Source organism: Podarcis pityusensis (assembly GCF_964106645.2).
Source record: "Podarcis pityusensis genome assembly, chromosome: 9".
In the NCBI taxonomy this organism is placed as follows: domain Eukaryota; kingdom Metazoa; phylum Chordata; class Lepidosauria; order Squamata; family Lacertidae; genus Podarcis; species Podarcis pityusensis.
Window position 1 is genome coordinate 57,455,917 of NC_138034.1, and position 12,291 is coordinate 57,468,207.

At 40.5% G+C, this 12,291-nt stretch overlaps 1 protein-coding gene across 4 annotated transcripts in view; it reads right to left on the reverse strand.

Annotated features, from left to right (window-relative positions):
- The window catches only part of RAP1GDS1 (Rap1 GTPase-GDP dissociation stimulator 1), a 99,148-nt gene that overhangs the window by 64,790 nt on the left and 22,067 nt on the right, over nucleotides 1-12,291 (reverse strand). For 3 of the 4 annotated variants that reach the window (XM_081020858.1, XM_081020856.1, XM_081020859.1), the window contains exon 2: nucleotides 1,555-1,665. In XM_081020858.1, the coding sequence (XP_080876984.1) occupies nucleotides 1,555-1,665 (111 nt within the window). The remainder of the gene's footprint in view (nucleotides 1-1,554; nucleotides 1,666-12,291) is intronic. The other variant, XM_081020857.1, reaches the window with a different exon arrangement.

A 12,291-nucleotide genomic window follows, 5' to 3' on the forward strand; every position in this document is an offset into this window, starting at 1 on the left:
AAAGGAACGTAGCAACAGAACCCAGAGAGGGCATCAGTCAACCGTTGGGGTGGAGGAGCCAGAGTCAGATGAGGAGCCCACAGTCTGGTCACTCAGGACCTGGCTGCAGACTCATGGGAACAGATGCATCTTTGCCGACTCAGTGAGTGTCTGCACTCTTGGCAGTCTTGCAAGGCACGAGAGCCTCACAAGTGAGCCCGCCTTGCCACATCTTCAGAAGAGTAGCAGATGGACATACCGCCTTGTGAGGACGACTCTGCTGCTTCCTTGCAGTTCCGACCTCCTTCCTTTGATCCTGAACTCCTTGAACTCGGGCTGCTGCTTCAAGCTGGATGGGAGCCAGGACAGTTGCACAGAAGAGCTAGCACACAGCTGCTCGAGGAACGTTTTGAAAATCTGGGGGTGGGCGAAGAAATGCAGGAATACCCCTGTTGCGGCTGTATTTGTTTTGCTGCCTACAGTAGGCAGCTGCAGGAGATGGTCCTCAGCTGAGTATGTGGGTGTGTTGAGAAGGATATGGCTTCTGTTGTTGCTGAATGCCCTACAGCAGGGACTACTCCAAAGTGGCTGGAATGGGAAAGCCCAGTGCAGAGGTACCTCCGTTATTATCACCATCATCATTACCACTCTTTTCCTGATTGTTCCAAAATTCTTGGGGGAGAGAGACCCAGTGCAAAGGCATCATTATTATCACTATCATCTTCACCTTTCTGCTGCTTCTGCCCAAGGGGCAGGGCAGTGCAGTGCAGTGCAAAGGCCTCATCATCATCATCATCATCATTATCAGCTTTTCTCCGTTCCCAAATTGTTGGGTTTTGTTGGGGTGGGCATTTCAGAAGCATCATTATTATCACCACCTTTTTCTCCTGCCTGGCCCACAGGAGGGGTCACCCCCAAATTGTTTGGGGAGGACACAATACACTCTAGAGACAGAAACATTATTATGTCTCCTAAATCCCCCTACTTTTGAGTTGCATATAGATGACGTTCAGCCTCGAACATCACACTAGTCTAGGCCAGTAGTGTTCAAATACTGCTCTGGTGAGTTGTCTTTCATGTACCTTCTGTTTATTTTCCATGTATTTCTATTCTTTTTTGTCCCACAAAGATGATGATGATGATGATGATGATGATAATAATAATAATAATAATAATAATAATAATGCAGCCAGCATTATTTGTGACTATCTGTGACTCCACAATTGCATTTTCTCATACAGAATTCTAGGGCTTGGTGTCACAAAATTATTCTGATAGCTTTTCAACTTCATAATAAAACACAGATCTTAAAAAGAAGGGGTGAACAGACTTTTCTCAGCGGAGACTTGGGGCGCAGGTTTATCTGCAGGCCCATAGTCAGGCTGTTGTTGATTTCCGGGTTTTAGTTTTCTTGTTTCTAAAGTCTCCCTCACCCTCTGCTATTTCTGTTCAACATAAACAGCTATTGCGCCAGTTCCACTTACAGATTTATTCCATTTGATACACTTATTACCTCCATAATCATTTATTGATTGAATCATATGGTATGAAATTGGAGGGAACAATAAAACTTACTGTTTTGAGCCAGAGCTTGAAGCAGACAGTCCAAGCACCCCTCCAAGCTATCAGCTGTGCTGTCAACAGCTGTTATCTTCAGCTTCTTCAAGGCATCGCTTAGATTATCTGCTTGGATAACATGAAGGAGAAAGCAAAATCAGTGTCCTGGTCTGTCAATTGTAGCTTATGGGCTTAAAGTGCAAATCAACATAGATAAGGTGATGCCAACAAATGCGCCGACAAAAGACATTGACTATTTTATCTCTCCCATTCCCTGATGCCAACAGGGCAAGGACTCTCTTTAGCTGTGGGGGGAAAACAACAACAGACCCACAGCAGCCAGTTGGCTACAGGCCACACACTCACTTCCACCGCTACCACCAAGTTATACAACAAGCAAAAGGCATTATAAACTCAGTATTAGGGCAATACATTTATTAGGCCAACAAAAATGCCACAAAACACTGGGCAATTTGAGTTCTTCAGAACTCTTCATCAGGCTAGATCAGGAGCAGCGACTACAACCCTGGTTTGGAGAGCCATTTGGCGCCTATCTTATAAATCCGAGTTTCTAACACTGGAGATAACTGACAGTAGAACCATGAAGTCTCAGTCACTGTTCCTTCTTCCCAGCAGCCTTTGGTGCAACCAGAAACCTGCCTAGTACCCAACGCCTCATTTTAATGTGCTACCTTCTCCCACGCTGCATCTTAAGGACTATGACCAGATGCAGGCTCCATGGCTTCACCATCAGCCTATTTTCTTTCCTCCTCTCCTTTGTTTTATTTCTAGCCTGGTGAAGAACTCAAAAGTTTGCACACTATAGTTATTATATGCTGACATGACATGGATTCTAGAATTTTTTGATTTATTTATTACATTGATATGACTTTCATCCAAAGACTTAAAGTTAGCTTATAATGTGCTATCACACACAATAACTGATTATACAGGACTAAAGCTGGAATCAGAAAATATTATTTGTAGTTGTTTTGTTTTTGTTTTTTTAAATCTTCACCATCATAGAAGTCATCTCATACCTTGACCCTGTACAAGGGTAGCTATATTGAGGTTAACCTTAGCCCTATAACATAACCAATTACTACAGAATCAATTGCCAAACACAACTGTAGAGTTGCTGTGTTCTGGATACAGAAGCAAGTGAGCTACTTTACTCTTTTCCATTTTGTGAGAGAATGAGGAAGCTTTCAGGAATGAAAAAGAAAGAGGCCAAGAAGTTCCAATGATGAAACGAATACTCTGCCCCCTGATCATGTTTTAAAATAGGTTTTCTGTGGATTCACATTTATGTTCCCATAAAGCATGCCTGGCACTAGCACCTTAAATATTCTGTTTATTCAAGAGGCATAGTAAGTGCTAACAGCCGCAGCTTAGTTGTTGTTTTTCCTTCTCTTTGCCAGATGATGACTAACCTTACATGTGAATGGCTTAGCCTTTTAAAAAGACACAAGGAATAATTCAGATTCCATGCCCACTAAGACTGTAATCCTAACTGTCCTTATTTGGAAGAAAGTCCTATTGAAACTGAAGGGGAATGAAATGCACACCACAGTGCTAAGTCAGCAAAGCAGAGATATGTCTCCCCTCAAACAATGATACAGTGGTGCCTCGCAAGACGAAATTAATCCGTTCCGCGAGTGTCTTCGTCTAGCGGTTTTTTCGTCTTGCGAAGCAACCCTATTAGCGGCTTAGCGGATTAGCGCTATTAGCGGTTTAGCGGCTATTAAAGGCTTATCGGCTTAGCAGCTTAGCTGCTAAAAGGCTCTTAAATGCTTAGCGGCTTAGAAAAAGGGGGGGGGAGCGGAAAAAAATCTCAAGACTCGCAAGACATTTTCGTCTTGCGAAGCAAGCCCATAGGGAAATTCGTCCTGCGAAGCAACTCAAAAACGGAAAACCCTTTCGTCTAGCGGGTTTTCCGTCTTGCGAGGCATTCGTCTTGCGGGGCACCACTGTAAATACTTCCTATATCTGCTAAGTAACACAATTATTATCCTAATCCAAATCCTGCCATATGACAACTTTGTGGTATGTCTATCTCTTGCAAATGCCAAGGCATGTGAACAACAAAAGTGTAAAGCATTTATTTGTTTATATTTAAAGTATTTTATGCAGTATTCAGGGTAAAAACCATTCCAAGGTAGTTTACAGTGCATAAAATACATAGAAAATTATCTATAAGAAAACAACCAGCAAAATAGTAAACAAGACAGCAGGGGACATCTGTCATTGTAACTCAGCTCAAAAAATATTTTAAACCCTTTCAAAATCAGCATCATAATAAAGCAATCAAGAAAAACAATCAGTTCTTAAACCTTGATTAAGGGGACATTTTCACCTCAGCATTCCACAGCCAGCAGGTTAAAATATGTTATGTATTTGGATAATAGTAATGCCTATACACATTAGGTAAGTATATGGAATTGGAATTGTTAGCTTGAATAATGATATAGTACACCTTTTATTTTTATTTTATTCAATTAAGCTGTTCCTGAAGAAGATGAAGAAGAACTCCATAGCTACAGGATTGCTAACCAATGGGGCATCCACATGAGGCAATCTAAAATATAGTTGCTTCAATTCCACTTCTTCCTTGCTGTAGATAATTGAACAGTCTCATTTCCTTCGGTGTCTCATATATTTTGAGAGATTCGTAATGGGAGTCCAGTTCAAAGTGACGCACTAGATCAAACAAGTCAGAAGCTCATGGCTTCTTCGGTTGCATTGAACTCCCACCCCTCAATATTAAACTTTTCCCCCAAAGCTTCCTTCCACTTCTCCTTGTGGCTGATAAGCAACCATCCTGTGTTCTGCTGAATGCTTGCTAAAAGACAGGGATGATTGGCTGATGTATTTCCTCAAAGTGACTAGAAATGTTTTCCTGAATTGGTAATTTACCTGCTGATAGAGTCTGGAACCAGTGATTTATAGGGGGGTGTGTGTGTGTGTGTGTGTGTGTGTGTCCGTCTCAAGAAAAAAAACAGTATGGAGCAGTCTGAATTTAGGATGAGGCAGAGAATGGCAGAGGAAGCAGATGTTTACAGCTGTGGTTAGCTAAAATTGGGTGCAGCTTTTGCTGCAACAATTGTTCTTTCAGAATCTGATGCAAGATTAGAAGTTGGGCTACCAGCTTTAGAAGCCATAAATTCTCTTTTAGAGGAAATTACACACTGTACACTGGCTCCCTCAGCCAATAAAGCAACATGAGCGCCGCAACCCCAGAGTCATCCGCGACTGGACCTAATGGTCAGGGGTCCCTTTACCGTTACCTAAAACCATCAAGGAAACATATCAAACTTTGTCTTGTTTCCGCAACTTGGTCTCAGATACATTACAATCAAACAACAACACCCAAAAACTCTTTGCTTTGATGTCCAATATGGGTCCCCTGTATAATATTTAAAAAATTAATTTTGATGTTGCAGAAACGAATTGCTCCAACAAGAAGGCAAGCAGGTAGATTTCTACCTAACAGAAAGATAGAACTTCCAAAATCAAAACAAAGCACAACAATGAAAGAGGCTTGTTTTATAGTATTCCCTCATGCAGAAAGGATCTGGGTTGTATTTTGAGAAAGAGCATATGCCATGAGGAGCATCCTTGTAATTATTCAAATATTATTCCAGTTCTCTAAAGGTACTGAAAGAAGATTCCAAGCACATCTTAATGCAGCAACGTATCTCCTCCAGCTCCCCAAAGTGTTAGTTACGAAAAGCATTTTCACTCCTGTTTTAATCATCACAAAGGAGTGATATAACAGACCACTAGAGGTGTCTGAGGAAGCAAAAAATTCACCGGCCAGTTCCTTTGCAGCGGAAGTCTGAAAGCATCTATTTGGAAGAGGTATGGGAGGGTGGAGTATAAATATATTATTATTATTATTATTATTATTATTATTATTATTATTATTAGTGTTGGCTAGGGTGCCCACCCCCAAAGCCCACTCTGCCAGGGAAAATCGATTACTTATCAAGACATATGAAAATCAATCTGTTCCCCACCCCAGAACTACTATACATCTCCTAGTCCTTGAAGCGCCTCTCTGCAACCTACCTAGAATCTGAGTTGAAAGGTGGACCTCTGATGTCATCAAATCCTCAGAAGTCCTGATCCAGACTGGGCCACCTGCAATTTGCATTTTCAAAAAACATTTGTTTTGGGTTTTTTGGCAATGCAAATTGCAGGCATGTGGAGCAGTTTAGATTAGGACTACTGGGTGGAAGCAAACATCAGACCTCCTCTACTTCTCCATGTCAAAGCCCTTTTGCAAACAGTCTTTTGCTGCTCTTTAAACTTTCAAAAACTGTCACATTTGGCCCAATAGGAGATAAGGTATGCTGGCCAGAAAAGGTATTTTCCACTCTGGTGAACACAATACAGAGTTAGAATAGGAAGGTCAGTCCAGAAACATCCAATATTACTGGATATATTTCTCCTTTTAAATTAATGTGAGCAACTTTGGAAGACAATTAGCTGAAAATTGGAATACACAGAGAACATATAATAGTATATTTACCTATAATAGTAAATAAATATAAGTCTGTCAATCCAAGTAGTAAGTGACCAATCTTGACTACTCCAGAACTGCTACAAGAAGACATGCCTTCTTATCATGCCTCTACTACAGAGAAGTTTTTTATGTTCCTAGAGGTGTCAAGATAATGTTCCCATCTGCTTTCTGAATTCAGAGGCAATGTATCTGACTTGGCTTATCTGCCAATTTGGCTGCAATGAATTCTTGCTTAAGAAAGCTGCAGGGCTTGAAAACTTTGTGGCACTGTCAGAAATATACTGGCATTTCCAACTACAAAAACCATTTCCCCAGGAAAATAATATTGAGAGAAGTTGAGTATCCGTTCTAGATAAGGATGCTCTCTGTCTGTTAATTTTCTGAGCAGAGTAAAATGGGGAGTTATTTGATATATACTTCATACATGCTACCCCAAAAAACAGTCTTGTATAGTTACAGTATTTCCTGCTAATTTATCTTCATGAAAAACTATCCATGAGGTAGGTTAGGCTAACAGACAGTGACATGCAAAAGAACACCCAGTGAATTTCATGGCTGAATCAGAATTTAAATGAGGCGGCTGAGAAGGCATAGCCTCATTAGTACATGCAACTCTACAGATGAATATCAGGGTTAATAAAACTTACAGTTAATGATCGTGTTTTATTTTAATAATGATCTCCTCTCTGCTTCATGAGATAAAAAGTGGTTAGAGGATGAAAGTGTTAGGTAGCAAGAACATGTCAAGAGTAGGGCGGTAACAAGGCGGGTGCAATGAAAACAATGGAAAAAACACACAAATTCTTATCCATGGAAATGAAATGCATTCTGTTGCAATTTATAAATAATAATTATAGGTCACAAAACAACAATATAAAGGACTGGATCCAAAGATGTGCAATCAGAACTTTGCTTGCGCAACAGAGTTGTTTTACTTCCTAGTCCTGCTGTGATGTCTTACCCTCTTCAAGATCATAAAACAAGAATAACATGAGGTATAATGCAGGAGAGGGCTAGACTTGGAAGACAGAATCAGAAGAAATTGTGGGACAGCAACCCTATGCCAGCAGCAGTGCTGTCCACTCATGCAAAAGATGTTCTATATCCCAGCCAAGGATTTCGCTGATACTATCAACATGCAGCACTGATCACACTTTAATGGCCTTGTTCAGACACATTAACAGCCTTATGAACAAGTGTCTGGCTCATGCACTCCCTCATCCAATCTTCGCTTCTGGCATGGCCACAAGAAGATCAGAAACCTCTGCTTCTGCTTTCAGTTACCCAAAGCTTGGTGTTACATCCAAACACTAAACTGTGGTTAGCTTTAACTATGGTTTACTGAAACATGCCAGCTTCATAAACCACACATGGCTTGTTCCAGTATGCCATAATTTAAGACTATCCACAGTTTGCTGAGCTTAAGACATATGTAATGCTAAACTGTGGTTAGTTAAAAACTGAAGCAAAACATTCTGATCTTCTTGTGGCCAAGGACAAGGGGTCACAAGCCCTTCAAATAAGCATACTTTGGGATTATGTCCAAACAGGGCTATTGCTTCACTAATATAACAAGCTTGAAATCAGAAGCAGAAATAGTCATCAAAAGGATTATAGATAATTTATGCCACTTAGAATATGTTGTTCTCTCTATAAAAGACATTCAAGGTGTAATGCAACAAACATGACAATAAAAGCTGACGGGTCTGTGTAGCTTTTCTGGTAAACAAAAAGAGAATGAAGAATTTTACTTTGCCTAATGTCTTATAGCTTGCTTATTGGAGAACAGCAAACATCAGCAACCTTGCAAATGAGCTTAGAAAAGTTACAACCAAAGTGGTTGCTAGCTCTACCAAAAAATGTCCAAGGCAATATTTATTGGGCTAATCCTCATTTCTGAGTCCGAGATTAGCCATTATTATTATTATTATTCCTCCTATATTTCATCTACTGGATTTTAACTGGATATTTTATGTTTGTTTTCAATCAAACATTACCATCTAGTCAAGCTTTCATTTTTCAGAGTCTTGGGGATTTTCATTTATTTAAGTAAATAAAATTGGCACAGCCATGTTTATTTGCTTTGCAAGATATATACATCTTAAATCGAGCGACAACAACAAAGCTCTGGAGAAAAAGGGGGCATGGGCAGATTGCTAATTGGGGTTTGGGGAATGCTTTTTAAACTGGCATTAGGAACAAAAGGCGTCCGCAATGGGTAAAGACAATCTACAATCCTTTGTAATCATAGCTAAATCTACATCAGAATAAATTGCTCACAACAAAAGACTCTTCAGCAGGTAGTAATCAATCAGCCATGGTAAGCAAAGAAGGAGGGATGCAGTCTACAGATCTTAGGTACAGAATTAGTTTCATTAAATAGCCTGGGCATGAGCAATGCACTGCTTGTTGTCATTTGGGGGAAAAACAAAACTATTCTGGTGTATCCCAATGGAAAGACCTTTCATTGCTAGAATAATAATCTATAGAACTATAGCAAAGAATCTGTATCTCTATGCCAGACTCTTCACCGAATGAATTATGCAAATACAGGCACAGCAAAAAGAGATCCATTTTCAGGCATTCACAAATGTGGACATGCTGGTGGAAACATGCCAGAATTAGTGAAACCAACAACATGTAAATTCTCTCTGGCTTCATTCTTTCCTCAGGGGACAGCCCAGCTAATTATCATCTTCTGCAGAAGAAACATGTTTTAAGGTACAGTGCTGTGATTCATTTCACCACATAAGAACTGTGAAGTTGCCAGCTAAGGAATCATCTTAGCTTTTAAGGAATCGTCTTAGCAAAGAAAATGATAGCTGCAGACAAGGGCTCTTATCACAACCCATTCCCCTCCATTATGGGAAAATGCAAAACCAGGGTGGCAACTTCAACAATGTCTCATACCTCACAAAAAAAAACAACAAAACATTATTTCAGATTTGAGCTAGCCAAGCACCAAAGTAAGCTGGATTTTGGGTAGTTAGCTTCTTCCTGCTGAGACTACTAAAGAATATAAATGAATATGGGTGGAACTGCCAACTTCCACTAAAAATTAAAACAAAAAAATAGCATATACTCATTTAGCATCACCAAGTCTGCCACCACACATATACACACACTTACTTATTTCTGCAATCTATCATTGATTCTGAAGCTCTAATGCCACAGGTGAACTTACAGGCTACTCCTCAATGTTATAGCTTTTGTCACTTATGCACACCATCAGTTACACTAAGGATGGAGAACCTGTGGCCCTTCAGATGTGGTTCCGTCTTATTAACCTATCAAAGATCCGGAGCAGCTACCAACTGGGCAGACAGGTGATTGTATTATTTCACAAAGCAGTGGAACATGGGACAAATTTGGCCATGCACAGGTTTCCAATTTGGTTCACGAGGCCATTTCCCTCCAAATAGGCCACCTGCCCCACACCCGATGTGACATTAGATGTGGAGCTGGTTAAGAAGTGGATGGATTGGCTGCATGACCAAGTTCCCTGCAGAAAGGAGTCATGCCAGCCTTATGCTCATCACTCTGCCAGGTCTATGTGCAAAGGTTGCCAAGCGCCAACTGTCTGTTAAGTGTTTGGGAACTGCTGCATAAGGGAATTTGATAGGTGGGTAGAACCAACTCAATCGTCTCTCAGGCAAGTGACTGACAGGCAGGGTTGCCCACCTATCTGTCATACTAAGGACTTGTCTACTACATGAAGCAACTTAAAATGGCCTTCATGTGTAAGCTCCACTCACTTTGCACCTTAAATTTTTTTGCAATGGTTGTCGCTCAGTGACAGAGCATCTGTCTAGCTTACCTGGCCTACATAAGGTCCAGGTTCAATACCAGTCTTCTCCAGGAAAGATTGTGAGAGACCCCTGACTGAACCCCTGCATTGGTCTAGCTCAGTTTAAGGCAGATTCAGATGTTGTTAAGTTACACCACTGGCCAATTTACAGTAGTTCTATACTGTCTACACTGCCTGCAGTTTCAGGCAGCGGTCTCTCTTGGCCCCAACAGGGTGTTTGTTCACCCTGGTGCATGGAAACATTATGGCCCATCACACAATGCCTTCATCACTATACAACACCACAGTCTGTTTTCCATTGCAGGAGCATACTGCATCTATATGAAAATGCCCAACTGATAGGATCAACCCAAGGCTTTCCTGCGAATAAAGCTTCTATTAAATTTTCAAACAAAAGTGGCTCAAAGCTTCACTCCAATCAAATGATGAAATTAAAGTGATCCTTTAAAATCCCCAGTATTAACCCTATTTCATTCTTTCCCCGTAACTTTACTGATATCCTATTAAATCTCTGCAGTTCTAAGTGGCCATTAACCTTCCGGATACATCTGCAGTTTCATTTCAAGAGAGCTGTATGATGCCAAAAGCAAGTGATAGTGATTATTTTCAGAAAACACGTTCCAGCCCACATGCGCAGCTGGGTGAATCACCACACTTCAATATTCGAGATTTTATTTTTTTAAAGCTGGCTGATAAATGTTTGAGATGACGAGCTATTGTTACAATTTCAAAACCTACTTAGCAGAAAACAAAGCAAGCAAGCAAGCAGGCAATGAAGTTCGGCTACAGAAGTGAATCTGTACCTATGTGGGCTGCAGAACTATAAAATGTGCATTTTCCCATTTAGAACCGGGATGAGGAACCTGTGGCCTGCCAGATGTTTTGAAACCCCGTCAACCCAATCTGCATGAGCAAAACAGGCTGAAAGGCAAACTGGACTGACCAGTTCCTAAACTGGAAATACGTCTAAGACCCCTCTTAGATTGAATGGTATCTGATTACTAAAGTATAGATTTAATCATGACGTGATCATCCAACCATTGTTCAAAAGCCTCCAGTAAAGGATAATCCACCACCTTCTGAGATTATTCATCCCACTGGTAAACAGCTCTTGTTGTCAGAAAGTTCTTCCTAATGTTTAGTTGGAATCTCCTTTCTTGTCATTTGAATCCATTGGTTCGGTTCTTACCCTTGGGAGCAGTAGAAAATAAGCTTTATCTCATTTGAATATGGCTATCATATCTTCTCTCAGTCTTCTCTTCTACCAGGCTAAACATACCCAACAGGTGTGTGGCAAAGTAAATGGCTCATCACATCCAGAAAATGGTTTGGAGGGAAATGATGGTACTTCAGTGGTGGTACTACTGAAGCTAACCAGGTCTCACTCTGTATTCAGATAGCATAGGAAATCATATTAAGAGTGTAGTAAACCTAAGTATAGTAAACCAACAAATATGGGCAGCTGCAAGGGTATTATCACGGTGGATTCACAAAACTGTTTGGCTAACGCCAGGCAGTGTTTTTTTTAACCACCCCATGGTGAGATAAATGTCAAAAATGTGCTTTAGTAAATACTCCCTGACAATCACATGAGGCCTCAGGGAAGACAATAAGAATAGATCCTTCTCCATAAGCCATACTGATCCTTCTGCCAGTAAATTTCTATAGCCTCTGAGGCCCAGGCTGGCAGAGAAGCTTTTCATCCACTACTGTTGAAAATTTCAGTAGCTGAGGAAAGTGCAAAAGCTTTACAATGTGTGGTGGGAAATGGGGCCCTTGGAAATCTCCTCCACACACCCCCACCACAAAGACAAAAGCCCTCCCTTATTCCTACTATCTCACCATGCAATGATGGACCTGAGCTTAGAAGTCAGATTTTACCACCCCCAAAAAACTAACTGGCCAAAGGAAAGCGTATGACCAAAGGGTTTTACTATTTATATATAATGCTGCAAGGGTAGACAGAAATGCTTCCTCTCATTCTTTCCGAAATTTCACCCCTATTGAAAAGTATTTCATTCTTTATATGTGGAGTACAGAGAACAGGAGTCAAAATGACTTTAAAAGTTGTTCATCAGGAATGCTGAAGCATCTGGAAACCCAGCCAGATGGGCGGGCTATAAATAATAAATTATTATAATATATTTTTTATTATTATATTTCCTATATATGTCATCTATGGTGCTCAGAACAAAGTGTCCAGGCACATGCTGGTTAAATCCAGTCTTATTTAACTCTCAGTAGGAATAGAACTACATCTGACACTTTCCAACTTTGCATGTACCTTATTTTACCACATGAATCTTCATACATATGGAGATAAAAGCACTGATGAATTAATCCTGTTGATTAATTCTTAAGGCATTTGCTGCAGATTTTAAGCAAGAGCTATTCCCTGTGAAAGGAAACTCAGTGGTGG